The sequence below is a fragment of the Embiotoca jacksoni genome, unplaced genomic scaffold (genome assembly GCF_022577435.1).
Source record: "Embiotoca jacksoni isolate LCO1_2020_lvr unplaced genomic scaffold, fEmbJac1.0.p SCAF_23, whole genome shotgun sequence".
Classification (NCBI taxonomy): domain Eukaryota; kingdom Metazoa; phylum Chordata; class Actinopteri; family Embiotocidae; genus Embiotoca; species Embiotoca jacksoni.
Window position 1 is genome coordinate 6665592 of NW_027185374.1, and position 22226 is coordinate 6687817.

At 40.1% G+C, this 22226-nt stretch overlaps 1 protein-coding gene across 2 annotated transcripts in view; it reads left to right on the forward strand.

The window, feature by feature from the left end:
- Positions 1–22226, forward strand: part of LOC138203554 (MAM domain-containing glycosylphosphatidylinositol anchor protein 2-like) — a 182956-nt gene that overhangs the window by 58015 nt on the left and 102715 nt on the right. For both annotated transcript variants that reach the window (XM_069158514.1, XM_069158515.1), the window contains exon 3: positions 11045–11219. In XM_069158514.1, coding sequence (XP_069014615.1) covers positions 11045–11219 — 175 coding nt within the window. The remainder of the gene's footprint in view (positions 1–11044; positions 11220–22226) is intronic.

Below are 22226 nucleotides of genomic sequence, written 5' to 3' on the forward strand. Positions count from 1 at the left end.
GAGAGTGCAGAAACATCTGCCAAAACAAAATGTAATGAGTGAGAAACAGGCCACAGTAAAAAGACTCTGGGTCATGTGAATGCACATGGGTTCTCCGCATCTGAAAACAGCTTTTCTCACACTCTTATTTACTGTTGTGATCTGAACTAATGAAATATTTTTTTTTCTGTAGAAAATAGGCTCTTAATTTTTTCTTGTTGTGCTTTCGACTTTTTGCTAATATATTCAACTAAAAGTAGGAAAACAGAAGAAACAAGGTCCTGAGACAAAATACAAACAAAGTTTATGCATGCAGGTATTTCAGATTTGCCATAAGTTACCTGACGATCACATTTTGTTGTCGTATTAACCTGGCAGGGTTTGCACACGAACGATTCTAACATTTATCGCATGTTATTTTCAATTTGTCTGATGATACAAATTTCATGGTATTCTGCACCATCTCCGCAAAGGAGTGAGTGCATTTGCATTCATTCATACAATTCCCCCTTTTGATCCATAGACGGGGCCGTTAGTTTGTACACTTGCCCTCTGGATGCCAAAGCAAAAGAGCATATTGATTTTAATATTTCAATTGAAAAGGTGAGGCCTCTTAAATTAGAGTTTCAGACGCACCGTTCATCTCTTTCTGTCGTCAAGGGGGACAACTTCGCACTCATCATCTCTGTCTTTCCTCTTAATTAAAATTTTTGAAAAACAGAGCAGCAGGAGAGGAGGGAGGAAGGGAGGGAGAGAGAGAGGGAGGGAGGGAAGGAGGGGAGGGGCGATCAAAAGCTCTGCATGGCAATAGCAGGAGAGGAAGGGTCTCCTTTGAAACAGAGTCATGATGAGACTCACGCAGATCCCCTGGCACAGCGGTCTCGGCTGTGTCTCTCCAGACTTTGGGATCTGTCAGCTCTGTCCCCCTCTGGTAGTGGCATGGAACCGGGGGGCAGGGCACACTCATTCTGAGTGGTGTAGGAAGCCGAGGAGGTTATCTGGGGTGGCAGCAGACCCAAGGCCGGTTTTTGTGATGTTGGTGGAAAATACAAGGCGTATGTGACCTCATCGAAAACAGACTTTCAAGTTAATACAGCAATAACAGCTCATCTTTTCATTAGAATTAAATATTAATCCTCAGAACGTGTTCGGAGTCTCTCTTTGCCCCCAAAAGTTCCACATTTTAATTGAGTCGAGTTTCTTCGTCTTTAAAGAGCATACGTGGGCAAAATGTAATCAGTACTTACAACGGTTGTAGTGTATTTTTATTGTGTCCAGTCGTGATTATTGGCAAGTGTGTAGCTTAGTTTTTATTATTGACTGACAACCAATGTGAACAATTGTTTGTGTGTACATTTCTCCTGTTTTCGTTTTTCTGTCATACACTTGCATACATGTACACATATTCTACACACAATATTGACCTTAGTTGTGCCAAACGTTTGCTCCATATTTGCCTGTGTTACTTCTGCAGCACAGTAGCCTGGTTTTTGCCAACTGTAGCTCAAAGCTTCAGTTTTCTTCACTATGATTACAGTCTGGGAACTCGGCTCATATTAGCGTTTGCTCAACCACTCTGAAGGATGGACCAATTGGCGACAAGTGTTGGTGGTTAGTGTTGTCTGAATTATGATTATTAAAATGATAAGGAAATAAACAGTCAGCAAGCCAAGTGTTTCAGTAACTGTTTGCTTTTATTCATTATTAAAACTTCACCTCACGTTTTTTATGTCACCAGACCTCCCTTTAAAGCATGTATTTCACCTGCATGTGTACTTCTGACACTTTTTACCTCACATTTTACATTATACATCTCAGTCAAAAACAATCAGTTGTACATTACATGCTGCATGTGAATATAAACTACCCATACATTAATAACTCATTATTTGCTTGTGAAAAAGACCACAACTACAATATGTGTACTGACCATCTTTAGCAATAATTTTTCCTTCAGAATAAATGCAATCTTATCTTGAACACTATTGATACTAAAGAGGCAATCATTATTTCTTATCTGTGAATATAAAAATCTTTATTAACAAAGCTGTAAATGACCTCCTCTGAGAAAAGGATGTCCTCCATCAATTTGACCCACAGCACTACATTTTGTTGGTGTTAAAATTATTAATTAAAGGTCCCATATTTTACACTTTTATGATGTGTTATTTGCAGTTCTGATATAAAAGAAGATCTTTTTGTTGTTTTTAAATACCAAAATCCATGTCAGTGTAGTTTATACAGTATCTCTTCCCTTAAGCTTCTCTCTCGGCTCTACTAGGCTGTTTTGTGTCTGTATCTTTAAAGTGCATTGATATCAATGACACTCTCTTCTGATTGGCTAACCCTTTCCTGAGTGGCACATGCCCAGGTCAATCACACGTTTTCTTCAGTTTTGTAGCTTTCAGCGGTGGATTGACCACTGTGTGTTTTCTTTCTCATAAATGTTTGGACATGACAGTGAGTTTGTGACATCACAAATTTAGGAAGTTCAAATGCCACAGTTGCTGAATATGGGAATTTGGGCTGTGTGCATTTCTTTGTGGATGGGGTGTTTTGACACTTTCAAAGTATTAATACACCTAGACCTGGTTTATAAAAAAAAAGAAATAAAAAAAAAGAGAAACTGAAATCTTAATTTAAACAATATGGGACCTTTAACAGTAATTAGCTAATTTGCACTGCCATCTGATGGTAGTTTATGTTAATTTTACCCAGCAAAACTTAAGGTCAGGTTTCCCCCACGTCTCACTCTTTCATTTCTCATTAAAATAGGTCACTTAAGAAATATATATTTTTTTAAAACACACATACCTGGCAACTCTGCATACTAGTATGTCTAATTAAAATGATAAATTCATACGAGATTGTTGTATAACATTTAGGCCAGACGCGTTCCTACTGTGCACACTGTTGAATAATTTTCAACTTTATATTCTTGAACAGCTTCCATAGGGTAACATAAACCACACTCACCATCTGGACCACAGTAACACAGAGGGCCAAATCACTGTAAATGGCTTCAATTAGTTTTGCATTAGCAAAATTGCATTTTTCATCACTGCTGTCCAGATTTCCATCTCGCTCTCTCTGACTTTGAGTACTACGTGCTCCAGGGATATCACATAGAGGGGTGGTGTGCCAAGTACAGCACCACAAAGGACCAACCACAGAGTAAATGAGGGTGTGGTTGGCAATTTCACCACAGTTTTAATTCTTCACAAGTCTATCAATATGCACACTTCTTAAATTATATAGACGCCCCCTCAGGGCCTTCCCACTGATGGGAGAGACTGGATTGTGTCCAGCCAGGCAGCAGCTTCCTCGCAGTGGGCCTCTCTGTCAGCCCCATTCCCATCCGCCCACCCTCCTCGGAGGAAAAAACAGAAGCTTTCTAATAATAAAATCCTATATGCGTCCAACCACACACACAAAGACACACACAAACTCATGGCAGCGGCAACACTTGTCTGCTTTCCCATTTAATTGTCAAATAAATATATGTTCTTGTCAGTCACCCGCACAGCGTATAATGTGTGCTTTTCTGCTGCTGCCTCGTGGGTTTGCCATTTCAAGGTGTTACTACGGGACGTGCAAGAAAGCTGTGGCTGTTGGCATGTGGCGGGCTCGGGGGGCAATTGATTCAAATTCTCTTAGATGTATAGTGCAGAAATCACTGGAAGGATTACTGCAACTTGGCTATCTGAGGAAAAGCATGTGACATCTCTTTATACAACACTAGCCTGGCCACTTTCTTGCTCTGTTGCTTCCTTTTATATATTTCTGAAACACTAGTGGACAGACAGAAAATTAATCAGCAACGAGTTCAATAATCGATGAGTTATGTTTGTCATTTATCAAACAAGAAGACTAAGCTTCTCCAGTGCTTTGAGCTAAAGGCTCAACATGCTCACAACAACTATGCTAACATGTTGCAGACCCTGATGAGCTTTCGTAGGTACTATTCATCAAAGTAACCACTGATTTCTGCTTGACCTCAGCATTCAAATAAAGTTGTGCCTGATTGGAGTCACGACCTCTGTTGGAGCGTTGCTACATTTCTTGGCACGCTACCACCACCTGCAGTATAGGGGAATATTATGAAACCTTTGGCAGGGATGTATGTCACATTACCCGTGTTTGTGTGTGCAAAGTGCTAGTTGCGATCATAAACTCCTCATGCTCCCTTAATATATCAATGCGGTTTATAGACCTTTCCTGGATATTCTCAAGATCTACAATAATTTTCCACAATTTAAAAAAAAAAAATATTTTGATTAAACGATTTATACATTTTAAATATTATTGAAAAAGTCAATACTGAAATCAGCTCTTCTTTCTTATATTTATAAAGAGTCAAACCCCCATTTTCTTTGTCTTTATCACTGTTTTACTGTGTTTTAGAAACCATATACAGCTTTGTCTGTTCGTACTTTCACGGTCATTGTTTTCCGGATTCATTCATTGTCTTTGATGCTATGAACAGACATCAAAGAGTCCCTGATGATGAAGCCATCTGCCCCCGTCTCCTCTGCCCTGGCCTCCGTCCATTATGTCCACACTACTTTGTTTGAGTACCAGGCTCCAATAGCCAGCAACACCACATTGCAAACACCTTTTTTTATTTCATTTTTTCTGTTTCAATTATTGGCCGGCCAGATTCGACTTGCAGCGCCACGGGTCACCGGGTACAAATAAGCCGACCTCAGGCTGTGGGACATTTCGCTTTATACAGACCAATTGGAGTATGTGATCTGTTTTGGATGCTCCCATGACAGTTCGCCTACAGTGCTGGTGTCTTTAGCAGATGGTGCTTTTTGTGAACATGATTTAACCTTGAACTTTTTTCACTGTGAGCCATACAAACATGCAGCATCAGAAAGGGGCACCATCTCAGAGCATTCCCTTGAATTGCACCCTGCATCCAAGGCACCCGCAGTCCTTTAATTCAAACACTCAAACACACAGTCCAAGACCAACAGGAAAATAGAAGTTGATGTAATTTTCCTTCTATGTTTGTGTGCGTTTCCTCTTTGATCCTGATCCTGACATCAAGGCCTTCATTGTTTTCATATGATCATCTAATTGTCATGATGGCCAGTATTTCCTAATACAGACCTGTGGAGTAAGTACACTCACAATTTGGTCTCTGGACCCCCTGTTGCTTCTTCTGATCACTCGATTGTCATACTCAGCCACACTTGTCTGCACCACCGAGCAGCACACACCACCATCAAGGCCGAAAAGAAAAGATGGCAAGCAATTAGAAAACCAGTCTGTAGTTGGAAAGAGGGAAACGTCACAGCAGGCATTGTGGGAGATTCACCGAAGACGCATGCTCCGGCATATGATCCCTGCATAACAACAGACACTGGGCGCATTTTAATTAGCTCCCGCCATGACATCGCAGCATGTGTGGTCTCAAACACTGCTGAGATTTTAGGTTGGATACCAATCTGGATGAGCTCCTGCTATCCATGTCAGCAAATGTTGATCTTTCTATTGGGGTGTCTGATTTAAGAGGGACTTCTTTTTGAGTCCACTTTGCCTTTCCCCTGTGGAACTAAGTGGTGTCATGTATTTGATGCTTTTAAAAAGATATATATGCAGTCTGAGGTGAAAGATGAAAACCAGACTCTATATACATTTATGGTAATGATATAGGCACACAAACACAAGGCACAGACAGGAATGATATATTTCTGCCATAAAATAGTTGCTGAGTGGTACATTTTGGACAGTTTGACTTATTCCCCAGTGTATACTTGCACGTTCCCTTTTTTTGGCTGAAGTAAAGGAGCAGCAAAAATAGCCAAAACCTCCGCCAGGCTGTCGGTGGGCTACCAGGAGCAATTATCATATTGCGCAAATCCGGCAGCTCCTCTCAGATCAAGAGTATTTGCATTGCACTAAGGAGAGTGAAGAGGGTCAAACTGTTCTCACTAGGCATACTTCAGGACTCCCCCCTGTGGGCAGAGGTGCTCAGATGTTAAAAAAAAAAAAAAAAAAAAAGTCAGGAGTGGAGGAATGAAAGTAGCCTGAGGGTACAGGGAGAGTTGAAAGCTCACCAATAATGTAAGTCTGCTGCCCCTGTGAACAAACAGGGGCACTTTCCTTTTGAAAATATAAAACGTTATTTGAATACCTGCTTCTCAGTGTCGCTCGAACAATGCACTTATTGATACTGTGTCTTCCTAAAACTCAAAGCTCCTTACACAAAAGCCAAAGGAAATGGCTGGTGGTATAAGCTGGGAGAATATTGAATTCTGCTGAGGTCACCATAAGCAAGCTTGCTTTGTATTTGCATGAGGGAATCCAGAGCACTGCAAGAGAGTGACACAGAATTCAGAAAACTTTGCTCCATCTAATTTATGCTCATAACTTATTTAACTTTAGGGCTTGTTTTGCTGAACTCATGATGTCCCTAACTGTTATAATGGGGCTCCAGATTTTTCAACAGTGGGGCTTTAGCATCGATCAATTGCTGAGTTTGGGTCTTTTTTTCTCAGTGTCTGTTGATGCATTTGAAACAGGCCGAGTGAAGCCTTTTCTTTGCAGTGTGTTCATTTAGAGGCATTTATTTTTAATGGTAATATATCCACTTAAAGACTGTGTAAAGGGATGGGACAGAAGCACAGTTTTTCAGAGAAAGAGGTTGATGAAAGGGGGAAGTAACACACACACACACACACATAACACATACCCTTTGAATTTCGGGGAAGCTAATTTATTTCTACCACACTGAACAGTAACACCCCAAGCAAGGCAGAGAATCTTAAACTTTTCTGATAAACTTTGCTGCATCTGAGGTCCTCTCTTTGTCACCCCCAGCCTCCAAAAAGAAGCCTCTGTAATCGGGTTCCATCAGGAGTTTTTTTTGGGCCACCCACCCTTCCATTTCCTTTCTCTCGTCTGTTTGGAAAATGACCAAACTTCAAGCCATCGCAACCTGGTGCTCATCATGGTTAAAAAACCCTACGGCTAAAGCAGCACAGCAGCAATCTCTGTGATAGCACCCAATCCCCTTCCCTGCATGTGATGATATCCCTGTTCCATCTGATGCTATCTCTGTAAAATGGGATGTTATCAGTACCAAAGATGATGCTATCACCATACAGTGTGGAGATATTGGATTCTAATTCATAGCTTCCGCTGCCTAGACAGAGATTTGTGGGGCTCTGCAGGCAAAGCCAGTCCATCTGTGGCTTACTTAGAAGGAGAGATTGAATGGAGCTTTATGCTTGGTGGTTCTGGCTGTGTTGGCCCCCAGGCCAGAGTTGTCACAGTACCTGTTCATGCTGTATGCTTTAATGAGGACAGGAGAGGGAAATGATGGAGAGTCAATTACAACCTCATGTTGGAGAGTAACACTATTTCACCTTTCATTACACCTCAATGTCATCGGCTAACCGGGTCTCATCAGTTAGTAAAACGTACTCATGCTGAGAAGGCCACACTGAGGTCAGTCTGGTGTAGAGCAGAGCGAGGAAGAGTTGGAGGAAGAGTTTTAGCATATCAAACCAACACTTTGTAACCATGGCATTACACAAAAGAATGTTAGAGCTATTTTTATTTTAAAACAGGATGTTCTTCATCAATCGTCTGTGCGTTGCACCGAATACTAGAACCTGAGACAATATAATAAACATGCATACAGTGACTTAACTTTAATCTGCTGCAAATTTACAGAGTGGCTGTGGATTTGATTTACCTCAGAGAGAAGCAGGCCATTATTGCAAACAGACTTGTATTAGGCGGTCTGTTTTACTGTGATATACAGATATATTTCATTTCTCCTACTCATCTGCTCCTGTTTAAAAGGAAAAGTGTACTGATTTGGGAAATATGCTTTTTGTATTTCTTGCCCAGAGTTAGATGAGAATATCGATACTGTTCTCATGTCTGCTCATTAAATATAAGTTCAAGTACAGTAGATGATTCGCTGAGCTTAACATACAGACTGAAAACAACAACGATTGGCTCCATCCACTGGTGGCAAAATTTGCTTATGAGCGTCTCTAAAGGTTACTGCTTAACACAATATATATTGTTTGTTTAATCCACATGTGAGCCAATTACTAAAGACACATTATGATCGTGGCAGACTATTTATTGCCAAGCATTTCTCTGTTTGAATGGCAACCTCACATGACAACAAGACTTCAGAAAGTCTGCATAAAATTTGATGCTTTCTCAGAAATTAAAGAATACATTTTCTTGTTCTTTCCTTTCTCATCCATTTTGTGTTCTTTTTATTTGGTGTTCAGTTTCTTAGCTTAGATGTTTCATATCAAAAAACTTCATGCGACCCGAAGGCCACAATTATCTGTATTCCAATGGGCTCTTAATATGAAGAATGTGCAGGAAGTGTTGTTTTATTGACAACAAATTTTAAGTGATCAATAGAAACTGAAAAAGCAGAAAAAACGTGTGTATTAAAAACAACAATTATGTTAAAATTAGTGCTTGGGAAATGTGCATGTTGTAGAATATACCATGCTATTTAAGAAAAAATATTTTCCTAATACATAGACTTGGTCAAGAAAACTTCCACCTTAACAAACAATCTGGTAAATACTTGGCAAATCAAATTAAAAGAAAGAAAGAAAGAAAAAAAAAAAAACAATCTCCTTCATTAAGGACTCAGCAGGGAAGCCCACACATTCACCTGAGATAAATAAGATCTTCAGAAACTTTTATGCCACTCTATACCCATCAGAAAAGGAACCAAGTCAACAATATATCAACTCATTTCTCAACAGTATTGACCTACCACAGCTTAGTAAAGAACAAACCAACATGCTTGACTCACCAATAACACAGGAAGAACTTGTCACTGCCCTCAATCGTATGGCCAATAACAAAGCACCAGGACCGGATGGCTTCTGGCCCATTTTAGCTCCACTTTTTTTTTTACAAAATTATAACCGAATTTAAACAAAATGCAAGACTTCCAGAAAGCATGAACACAGCCACAATTTCACTGCTCCTCAAACTTAAGACCCATTTTTACCATCCACTTACCGTTCAATCTCTCTTCTCAACGTCGATATGAAAATCATTACTAAGGCATGGAATAGAAAAAGTCACACCATCCATAATTCACCCAGAACAAAGGGGATTTATTAAAGGGAGACATGCATCCAACAACACACAAAGACTTTTGATTTTAATGCATTATTCATCTTCACAACAAACAGGAACCATCACAGCCACCTTAATTGTCGAAAAAGCCTTTGACAGAGTTAACTGGTCATTTCTCTTTACCACATTACACAGATTTGGTTTTGGGGAATCATTTATTTATTTATCATTTATTAACTGGGTCAAAATTATGTACACCTTCAGCCACTATTTTCATCAATGGACACATTTCACAAAGCTTCACATTGCACGGGGGACTAGGCAAGGATGCCCACTCTCACCCTCTCTATTCATAATTTTCATTGAACTGTTAGCTGCTGCCTCTCGTCAGAACATTCACATCCAAGGAATCCAAACACAAAACATACATCATAAAACAAGTCTTTACGCAGATGATATATTGCTGTTCTTACAAAAACCTCGGTCATCATTACAGAAAACAATTAAACTTATTGAGTCATACTGCAACATCTCTAACTATGCCATCAACTGGAATATATCTGTCATACTTCCATTACACAGAAACATCTGGGATGTGGCAGCCTATAAACCACCTATCCCTCTATGCATGGGTAACGTCACGTATTTAGGTATTAATATTTTCCCCAGGCTGTCAGAGCTGTTCAGACTCAACTTCACTCCACTACTTAAAACAATAAATGACGACCTCCTCCGCTGGATGAACCTCCCACTATCCATTATGGGCAGAATAGCAACCATTAAAATGACAATACTCTCCAAAATAACCTATTTATTCACAATGATCCCAATACAACCCGACACTGTGCTATCCATACCATCAATAAAATGGGAAAAAGACCTATCCATTACTCCTGATGCCGACTTCTAGATCCAAATTTACAAAAACATCTACTTCATGACAAAAAACGCCAACCTTCAACTCATACAATATAAGATACCCCACAGAATTAATTATACTGCGCAAAAGATGTTTCAAATGGGATTCGCATCAGATATCTGTTCATATTGCCCGCAAAACAGTCCGGATAGCTATGTGCACACCCGTTAATTGCTTTTGGAAAAAAATCATTGTCCGTCATCCTGCGCTGCCACATCCCATTGTCCCCCTCGCTCTGTTTACTAGGTGACTTATCAACAATCAAACTAAAGAAAACAAACAGTAGATTACTCCTTGTGGCCCTAACTATCGCCAAGAAAACTATCCTCATGAACTGGAAATCAAGGACCACCATACACATTACACACTGGAAAATCCTTCAAATAGATTACTTCTCTATGGAAAATGTATCCTCCTCTATCAAAAATTCTGCAACAGAACCTCACTTGGTTTGGTCAGCTCATTAATTTCTCACAAACTTAATCCCATCTATCCTGTTATCTTACTTTTGTTTTCTTTGTCTGTCCACAATCATAATTTAAGCATACTCACACTGGTATTCAGATCTACACAGTAAATTGGAATTTAGACCGACTGCTTAGTAAACACACACACACACACACACACACAAAGGCTGCACCAACAGCATATTAACACCAACTCACACAAAACCTAACACATCTTGTAACTGGCCTGTATTGACTGCTCTTGTTGCCCTTGTGTTATTCACTTGGTGGATTGTCTTTTTGTGTTGCAATTAAAAAAAATATATACAAAAAGAAGAAAAGAAAAAGTGATTTTAACCGCTTTTAGTGTTTTGGCCAGATCTGCATTAGCGTCTGGCCTCCCCCCCGCCCCCTTCATTTTGGCTGTTTCCCTATGACTATTCATTTAATAATGATCTTTTATTTTTACTATACATTGATTTTTTTTTTTTGCCTGATGCCGTATTTGTCTCCTCAGCTCACTGGATGCAGATTATAACAAGATAAGGGCTTGAAATTGAACTGGAAGTAGTATAGTCATTTTTACCCTTTTTTTTTTCTTTTTCTTTCTCCCCAGATTCGATGGACAAAGACAGCTGGCAGTGTGTCAGACCGCTTCCAGGACTCCAGTGTGTTCAACGAGACGTTGCACATCTCAAAGATCCAGAGGAACCATGGAGGTCGCTACTACTGCAAGGCTGAGAACGGCCTCGGCTCTCCAGCCATCAAGTCCATCAGGGTGGACGTCTACTGTAAGTACGATGAAGGGATATATGGATGGTATTTGTCTCCTCAATTGCAAGGCTAGAAATTAGCAAAATATTTTACCCAACGTTCAGATACACAGTTGCCCACTGGCTATGTTTCCTGACTCAGTGTTTTTTTTATCTTTTTTTTTGCTCCGTTATTCTTTGTTTCTTCCTGGTCTACAAAGACATCCGAGTGAGGCAGAGTCGAAATGGTAAATTGCCCAGAGGTGTGACTATCAGAGTCTGTATCTGTGTTACCCAGCTAAGGATTGGCCATGCTGTCACTTTGTCTTCTGCCTAATTCTCTTGGAGGCCAGATTCCAGACAGCCATGATCCTGAAAAGGTTTCTATTCACAGCTTTGATTATGCAATAAAGTCAGCTTCTTAGCAGTGTAGTAAAATGCACCTGCCAGCACAGTTAGCAGATAAAATGTAACCAGCATGCTTTAGTATTTAATCAATTTGAAGGCCTGGCAAAGAATTATAATACAAAATGAAACAGCTGCTGTGGTATTAATTTCTAAATATGCCAAACATTAAGAAAAGCCAAACTGTGACAGCTGGAGTACAGATGTAACAACATGAAACTTTACAACCCGAAATAGCAATGTTCCATATTTGTGCTGTAAATGAAAAGTAGTTCTTTAGAGGTAGTGCATCCAAAAGACCCCACAGCTCTCCTGAGGATGTTAATTAAAGTGAAACGCTTCTATTATCCTGACACAGTCATTGACTGTCAGTGCAACCTCTTCTATTTTCTCTACGACAAACAGGGAAGGTTCATTAGCATTCATCAAAGAAAACAGCGATTTATTGTTATTGTTTTATTGATTTGGCATTGATTGTCCTGTTTAACCTCGTTGAGCGGTCGTAGAATGGCGAGACATGGGAGTTGGTGCCCTGCCTCTGACTACCTGCAGCCTAAACCTCTTTATGGGTGTTTGTGTACACAAAGCTGAGTTTATATCCACTAAGAAATATGTTGGCATGTTATAATCAGCTGGATTCAGGCCAGACCTCTAGTTTTAGTGTTTCAGCGACACGAAATTCAACTGAGATATATTTAAAATCATGTGTTTAATGCCTTTGAAAGATCTCTAAGCTGACTCCTTAATTTTTCACGAGTGCTCCAGTCTTCTCTTCCCCACCAGCACTTAAATCCCCTGCTACCAGGAGCAAATTGCTGGATCTTTGAAAATTGACGACCCCTGTGCCCTTAATTTGTTGCCAAACATCATTTACAGCCACAGAGGAAAGAAAGAGGTAGTGGAGCAAAACATTTCTCCTCTAAATACGATGCACCTCGTCCCTCTCCAGTAAAACCAACATCTATTTGATGCATTTTTGAGTTGTACAACACTGGTCTCTGTAAATCAGGGATGGAGACCGACGGTTAGAGCTGATATATCTGCAGTAGAAATATGATTTTTGTCTCAAAAATCTGTGATTGTTTGCCCTGACTTGTATTAACAGGGAACCTTTAGCCCAGTTCTGGTCTGTGTCATCCATCGTGTATGAGTTGGTACCAGACTGCACCATAGAAATTGCACTGGTAAAATTGTAGGGCAGTTAACCACATGTACATTTGCCAAATCAACCAGTTAGTCCAGTGAAACTAAAAACTATTTTAATAAAACACAACCTCATTTTCAAGTGTGATATTGGCTCATTTCTGCTTCCTAAGGCCACTCAGAGCTCTTAAAGGTTTTTTTTTCTTTTTTCTGCCCTCCGCCCTTAAGTGGTAGTAATGTGCATCATTGCATCTTGGTGCTCCATAATGAGGTGAAGAAGACACCACCCAAACAAATTTACTTGGCAGTGGACACAAAGAATATTAAGTAATACTTTATTAGAAGTGAGGACTATATGAGGACTAACTGGTTGAATTTGGCAAATGTATGCCTAATTACTGACCCCACCCCCATTAAAGACCAGTGCACAGCTGTTTTTTCAAGCTTTTCTTTGGGAGAGCCCAGGATTAGAAAGAGGTCCATGCTAAATCTTGCTCAATGCAATATATCAGCAAAGATACATATTAACCGATATATATCAATAAAGATATATTGTCTAATCATGCAATAATTAAAATACCTTGCTTACCTTTGATGACATACCTTGTCTCCTCGTTGGTCAGTGCCTAGGTATTGAACAACAACTATCCAGCATTTTGGCTATACAAACCTGGTAAACTAGCTGGCAGGCAGAGTAAGAAAGCTTTGTTTTGCCCTCCACATGGGCGTGGCCAAAAGGATCTAAAATCACCTAAAAACTATAGATTGGTGTTAAATAACACTTGTGTCGTTTAAGCCCACAAAAAACCCCTAAACTGGTCATCACTGAAATAGACCATGATAGATGTGAGTTTTATGCTAATGGTAACTTCAGCAATATTAACATTACCTGAATAAAACAGCTGCAGCAATGCTCCCGCTGGCTCGACTGAGAAAGAGGTCCATGCACAGGCTCTCGGGGCCTAAAACTGCAAAGAGTGTGGCACATTTGCGTACTTCATTTCTTTTTTTTTTTTTAACATATGCATGACAAAACAATTCCCATTTGAATGAATGAGGCCCCATCTTGTTATCCAGTACCCAGCCCGTCCTTATTTACCCGCATGATCTCTCTCTCTCTCTCTCTCTCTCTCTCTCTCTCTCTCTCTCTCTCTCTGTGTCTCTGTCTGTATTCTTTTTCCCCATGTCTCTCCCACAAATTCGAAGTACATTGTTAACTGGCTCTCCTCTCTTTCCTTTCATGTCTCTGTCTCTCGGTGTGTGAGCTACAGTCTTGTACCTGTTTATTTGGACTGACACTGGCAGAGGTTGTGGAATTGAAACTTGTTTAGAAAGCTTGTGGAAGGCCTTTGCGGTGCAACGAGGTCGGGGCTGAATGCCTCTCAGCTGCTGACAGTCAGAACTTTGTTCCCCCTGTGCACCATTTCACATTGGCCGCACTAAAGAGCTGGAGGAGCAGATGTGGAAATGGAGCCAGATAACACGGAACCTGAGCGTGGTTCCTCAGTGAGCTTCATCATATGGCATTTTGTGGTCAGTTTCCATGCTGTTAAAGGAAAACTAATGATTATATAGTTGTTGAATGATAAAGTTCTAGTTGTAAGAGCTGGGCAATCTTCTATTCACTTGATGTATTTAGTATGTTTGCATTATATTCAATACATACACACTAAATACAGTATATTCCATAGAAGAATGGCCTCTATATAATAACATCTAAAAAATACAATAATAAGAGTACAGCCAATGAATATGCTGTGTACAATAACCTATTCGTTTTGTATATGTAATGTTGCGTAGAGTTTTTATATAGCATTTCAATTTGCTTTCCCTATAATGTCCTTGCATCTGGCCTTGTAACACAGTATGTGTGCGCTTCACGAGCATCGTGTTATGTTGCACATCCAACGAAAGCACATTGTTCCTACAGAACAATGTTATAGCCATCCCCCGGGGGTGAATTTAATTGATGGGCCTCTGCAGTACATGCTATTTTTAGTGGTTCGCAGCTTCAATTTTTAATTAGTAATAAAATTGGTGTTCTGGTGCTGGACCTCCCAACAACAACACCTTGAATTATGCTTGCTGTCTCTTTCAACATAGCTCGCGTGTCCATGTTCATACCACTTTGTTTGTATTAGAAAAAATAAAACTAGAAGGTCTAATGGACTGTGTCTAGTTTGCTGTAGAGGGAAGATGCTCTCCATAACCAGACACAGGGTCCCAGCATGTTTTACATTAAGAGCCATTAAACCAGAATGATCTTTCTCCTGCTGATTGCTTTTGCTTTTTTCATTTATTTGCTTCTGGGAATCAAGGGTCTTGTTTTCAATTTTCAAAAATAAGCACTAAAGATTTTCTTCATATGTGCACTTTTATTAGATCAGTAAGCTTCCTGAACTGCAATCCTTCCTCATAAAGGGAGCCTCAGCCTACATATTCATTAAATGAAATGGGAAAAATACATGGAAATATATAATGTACAGAGATATTAAGGGACATAAATGGAAATATACATAGACAAGCAGACAGACAGACAGAAAAAAGTTTTCTTTAGAGTTGTCTGTGAGCAGCCAGCAGAATCAGCAGGGGATAATTAATGGTAATAACTGACCTCTGCAGCACACAGGAGCTGATATTAGCTGTATAGCCAGCTCAAAGCTAACATATTTACAAAGCTCAGAAGTCCATCTAAGCACATTTTATACCTGCTGACACCTCAGTTGTGTTTGCCCACAGTTAGGTCTACAGGGAAGGTCCTCTGCAAAGTTAATAAAGAACCTTTCCCAACTCCTCCACTGATCGATTTTAAGCTTAAGATGCTCACTTCTTTTTCCTACAGGGGAGTCTTTTCAGTGTTCTCATTTAATTTCAGCTGCATTAATTTTGCCGCAGCATCTAATGTTTCATTGAGTGACTGATCGAAAAGGGCTTAAGAGTTCTTTGGGGGCAGCTTATTGCAGGCTCAGAGAGTTCACTGACCATCGCCGGCACAATATATCTAAAAGAGATTTAGCCAAGAGGCGAATTGGAGAAAATGTCCACTGAAGTGACCTAAAGACAAACAGTTTTGAAGAAGTTTTGGGTGGCTGAATTACTTCTGTTCACAATGGGTGGTCAATAAATGTACGCTGTTGTCTTCCAGGGATTCATGGCAACAATTGTGGTCTTCCAAAATACACTCTAATGCTGTTATGTGCTGAACATGTTTGCTGATGAACTGATTTAACAGAAAATGAATTAGCAAGAATTATAATATCAAGTAAGTCCTGTAGCAAGCAGCATTGCCAAATATCTGCTGGTTTGTTCTTCGCAAATGTGAAGATTTGAAGCTTTTTGTATAATTTGGTCGGACAAATAAAGCTATTTGAAGACATCACCTTCTCTCAGAGTCTTTGATGCCGCCCCGTTTTCATTCTCAAGGCATCAAGTACGGCTGTTTTGTCATCGCCAATGGCATCAGAGAGATATGCACAAGTTGCCCTTTGGCGTCAGCACCATGACAAACCGGGTCAAAGAAGGAGGTCATGTCAATGTTATGCGTTGTTCTTGGGGTGGAAGAGCACAACATAAGAACAAAGAGAGCACAGGAATGGAAGCGAAAAGTGAACAATGTATTGTGACACTCAGTGAGTGTTACTTACAGTCAGTGAAGCTTAAATTCAGGGCGAACCAAAGGCCAAAACAACAAACCATAGTCAAACCATCCTCTTGAAAGACCTCCATCTAATCCCTAGATTAACCAAAGAAAGAAACAAAAAGACAATGACTAATCCCAACTCCATAAATTACACTAAACAGGAGAAAACGATGTTCAAACAAGCAGTTCACCCCTACTGCTCAGTGCTATATAACAAGTGCCTGAGCTATTAACATAATGTACAGTGGTGTGAAAAAGTGTTTGCCCCCTTCCTGATTTCCAATTTTTTTGCATGTCTGTCACACTTACATGTTTCAGATCATCAAACAAATTTAAATATTAGTCAAAGATAACAAGTAAACGCAAAATGCAGTTTTTAAATGGAGGTTTTTATTATTAAGGGAGAAAAAAAATCCAAACCCTGTGTAATCCAAACCCTGTGTAAAAAAGTGTTTGCCCCCTAAACCTAATAAAACATAACTTAACTGTGGTTTATCACACCTGAGTTCAATTTCCTTAGCCACACCCAGGCCTGATTACTGCCACACCTGTTCTCAATCAAGAAATCACTTAAATAGGACCTGCCTGACAAACTGAAGTAGACCAAAAGATCCTCAAAAGCTAGACATCATGCCGAGATCCAAAGAAATTCAGGAACAAATGAGAAAGAAGGTAATTGAGATCTATCAGTCTGGAAAAGGTTATAAAGCCATTTCTAAAGCTTTGGGACTCCAGCGAACCACAGTGAGAACCATTATCCACAAATGGAGAAAACACAGAACAGTGGTGAACCTTCCCAGGAGTGGCCGGCCGACCAAAATTACCCCAAGAGCGCAGCGACGACTCATCCGAGAGGTCACAAAAGACCCCACAACAACATCCAAAGAACTGCAGGCCTCACTTGCCTCAGTTAAAGTCAGTGTTCATGACTCCACCATAAGAAAGAGACTGGGCAAAAATGGCCTGCATGGCAGAGTTCCAAGACAAAAACCACTGCTGAGCAAAAAGAACATTAAAACGCCTCGAAGAATCCAGAACTGTAGGAAACCGATCTTTGGATAAGTCAATCTGCGGCAGCTCCTCACAGGAGGTTCTCCAATCCAGGCTAGAGCTCTCACCCATCACCAAAGAGAGATTTATTTGACACAAAAATAAAATGTAAATATATATGGGACTGTAACAGTGTGAATAGCAAGAGTGAGTCTTTTTAGGGAGAGCGGAGGTCAGGGAGGCTCAAACACAACTTTTACCGCGGTACCGGTGTTCGAATCCATGAGAAAACAAAACACAGCGTTGATTCTTTTTTCTGTAACATAAGTGACTTACGTAACATGTAACTTATGTAACGTGCGTAACTTATGTGCCGTTAATGATGTCAGATTACTTATTTTGATCCAAACCACAAGCTGTTTTTAACCCTAATCAAAATTGAGACCATGTCACATTTAACCCAAACCACGATGTTTTCGTAAACGTGGTTTTTGGTGCCTAAAACTAGCGCACCGTGTGCTTATGAATGAGACGCCAGCGGGCTGTGACAAAAGGGCAGCATTGGACAAGTTGGGATGAGAGCGGGTTGCTGATGCACTTACTAAACATTTAATTCATCCAAATCATTTTATTCTAAGGATAATTAACATATTTTTCAATCCTGAAAATAATAGGCAGTTGCACTACACTTCTTATTGATTAACAATACAACCCAATACAATTCAAGACATTTACTGGCGCTCAAGCGTACAGTTTGTCAAATTAACTGAGAGTGAGATAGAATGCTTTCAGCTGATGGTCAAATGGAAAACAAATTACTCTGCCTTAAACCTGCTCAGTCCAGGTCAGCATTTATTGGACACAGTTTGATAAAGGACCACTTTAAAAACTCTCTTTATAACGGTCTGAACAAGCTCTGCAACTAAATAGAGAATGTACAGAAGCTGTGCAATAAAAACCAAACATACAGCCAGATTTATTGTTTATACAGTGCTTCAAAAGGGCTGTTTGTCCATATGCTAATGTTGTACATATGATATTGATATTGTCTGTGTCGTCAGCCATGTCCTGTTTGTCCATGGCTGTGAAGCAGTAAGAATCAGGTGCTGCATATATTGTAGAAAACAACCCAGTGGGCTGCAGATATCATTTCACTGAAGCCTCCACACACATCTTCACTCTTCCCTGATATTTCTCACTTCATTCCTTCAAAAGGATTAGAATAAGACAATAGCTTGCCTTCTCTGTGTTATCTGTGGAGGGACTTACGCAGCCCTGACTCCACACTGCTGCTGCAGAAGCCGGAGAATTTTAATGAGGATACTGTGTGTGTATTTTGTGCGGGTTTGTCGGCGCATGGGCTGGAGTCTGAGCTTGAATCATGTTTTGGCAACAGCAGCGTCCATCTAGATTAGAGACGTGTGAATGTGTGTGTCCATTTCTTTGTGTGCTCATGCGTGCGAGAGGAAACAAAAATAGCGGCTGCCCATTGGGTTCAAGCACATGCTTATGCATGAACACACTCTTCACCAGTGAGGTCCCTGACTCACACAAACATGTCAAAGGCTTAACTTGTCTTGGCGTACGCCTCCTCAGCCGTGCAGCACTGTGGAGCAGCATGCAGGGTGACTTCAGGAAGTGTGTCTGCTTTATGTTTGCCTTCCCTCGATGAAGTTCATGAAGGCGCTCGGAGACCAAACAGCAGCTGATGGTGTTTGTTTTGTGGACGTGCTGGCTTTGCTTTAGTCGGTCAGTAAAACTGGCATTTCCTATCCCATCAGGTGTCTGACTTGTGCCGACCCGCTGCAAGGCTCCTGGGTAAATGTGTGTGTAGAGCAAGAGAAGGGAGAAAAAGTCGACCTCCAGAAACCTAGAGCCTGGTGACAGAGCTGAGTTTTGACCGAGGCTTGCGTCATTCTTATTATCTGCTGCATCATTTTATTACTGCTGTTTTCACTTTACCCAGGAGAGGCTCCTCTGAAGTGACTAGTTAATATGTTTGGGTATATGAAGAAGGAGGTGTGCGGGATGGAGATCTCAGGGGAGTCTATTAATTAGTGAGTTCAGATGGTTGTAGCATTTGCTGGAGGCAGGTTCAATAGATTGAGTTTTGTCTCATTGAAGGAAGATGCAACTATTAACTGGTGGACCTTCTCATTATATCAAGCATTTATTTGGACTGTTTCATGGATAAACAGATCTGTCTGTTATATCCTCTATACTGAGTACACCCTGGATAATACTCACAACTTGGGTAACTTAGACCCACTAACTGTTCTACGGCCTCCTTAGTTTACGTTGCTCCTTCTGTAAAGCTGTCTGTCCTCTCATTGCACATGTGGTCGATGTACTGCTTCAAAAAATGTTGTCCTTGATTCCAGACAAAGGCTTAAATTATAACTCCATCCATTCACATGTTATTGACACCCACTTTATAGCCAATCTTGACTTTGGGCGAAGGTGCGGACACACAATAATTCACACTCACATTAACGCCCACGTCCAATTTAAAATGACCAACTAAATGAGCATGCATGTCTTTTGACTGTGGGAGGAACCTGGAGAACCTGGATAAATACCCATGCAACCCACCTACTCTCGTTAGCATTTTTTATCAGCTGTTGCCAGTCAGTTGTTTGAGCCACCGTTTTAATGTTTCCAGCTGACCATCTGTAGGCAAAAAGTTAGTTGCCAGTTGATGATCCATGTTGGTCTGATATTGCACCATTGAGATCTTTACCATTTGCTAAGGAAAATTATGAAATTAGAGACTTACACTTCATCCAGTATTTTCTTACCAGACCAGAGGTATTTGGCTGAGAACTAACCGATGAGTTTGACAAATGTAAAACTGTCACTGACAGCGCTCCTGGTGTTGTTGCTATGTAAACAGGTTTTAGCACATCCACCACGTAGAGAAATTGTACACAGTAGATGTGCTAGAGAGTTTTATATAACCTCTAACCCTGCAGACTAATGCAGCTAATTTATGATAAGCCCTTTGGCCTTGCTTAGTTACTGGAATTAGTAAACTTGTTGGCAGAGTTAATTTTTTCAGCTTATATTAGAGCAAACAAACAGTATTTAATCCATTCCACACTTGTGTTTTTCTTTGCCTAAAAAATACACCTCCACTCTAGTGGGATGCTGATTACCGGTCCCATTACAGTCCAATGCATGGCAGACCACTTAAACGTGTGAAGAAAGCCAAAGCTTTTTTTAAATTTATTTTGTACTCATTTTAGTAAAAATTTTGATCAATAAACTTCACAAAAAGTGTGATTTTAGTTTATAGAGGTACACACACCAAGTTTTTTATTGTTCAATTTGCTCCTCAATTTTAGCTCTATTACAAATAGAAATGTCCACAAAAACACAGCTTGTAAATGCAATTAAGTCCGTAAGAGGTTAGAATAATGAGGTTCCCCAACTGCCTCCTCCTGCCTCTGAATGTAATTCAGGTGTCAAAATGTTAATAGGAGCTGAAGTTTTGTTTGTTGTTCACAGCTGCTTGTTGCAGTCTTTCCTCAGAGTTTATTAAATACCTGTAACATTCATAGAGCAACGGGATCCATCTGTGCAGCTCCACAGTCAGAGGCTTGCTTTATGCACACATTACGATAGTGGTAACTTCATTAATTGTTAACTATTCCCAACATGGAGACAGGATCGATGAGGCGATTGGGTTCTAACAGCAAATGACCTTCTGGACAAGTCCTCTGTCACACACAGATTCACCGTTTATACAGTGAGCCATACAGTCAAATCCTTTGATACAGAGTGCCTGTCCCCATGTTCAGTCCCGAGCTGCATCAGAGCTGCCAGGACATTTTTATTTTACAGTCCTGTGTATAAAAGTCTGATCCGTTGGCAGTAGGAGCATCATTTTGTGTGCGAGTGTGTTCCCCAAATGGAAACAACCTGTCAAACAATTAAAGTAAATTAGAAAATGTGGCAGCAGGTATTAAGAATGAAAACACTTTTTTTTTGTCTCCACTAAGTTTCTGTAGTTGGACAAATAATCATTAGACACCGACAGCATTTTCAGTGTTTAGAAACTAATAAATCATTTAACTAATTTAAAGATATTGTCAACAACGCAAACAGCATATTTGGGGTTATGTATACTAATTACCTGGGGCAGTTTGTATTATGGGTCCTTTTCCCCGTCAAATAAATGGTGACCTCTCTCCTCCTAGGCTATTTAAAGAATCAATTTGCCCAAATTACTGTTGAAATGACGATTTTCTCACTCGCCTCTTGACGTATCTATTTACCCAGAGTTTTTGTGTTTTTGTGTATTTTGTAGGTTTGTAAATTAATGGATTTTCATTTGTGATGCTCACATTTAAATGAAGCATTTCAAATTCAACATCTCTTTGCAGAAACGTGAGTGCCACCCCGGTCAGACACAAATACACACACCAATCTCACTCCAGCTGTTAGTTGGCATCCCTGTGATAGTAAATGTCGATTTTTACAAGTTACAATTACAATGCACGAAGAGAACCATGTTGGGAACATGTTGGGACTGTTGTTCCAACATGTAAAGATAATACTAAAGAGAGAGAGAGAAAATGAGAGATCTAGTAAAATAACACACACACACACACACACACACACACACACACACACACACATTATCCAAGGCTATGCTCACTTCATTGTGCAGATATTTTGAGCTTGTTTCACTTTGCATTATTTTCTGATTTTACCAGTCTCTTCAGTCGCACAGATTTCTAGTAATACAACTGTGATACAGTTTTCTGTGGACTGTTTCTTCAGCCGAAAATATTCCCATGAAATTTGTAAACACGTTAATTCTGGGGATTAAGCTCCATTCTATCGGGCTCTGGTTCTGAAAATAG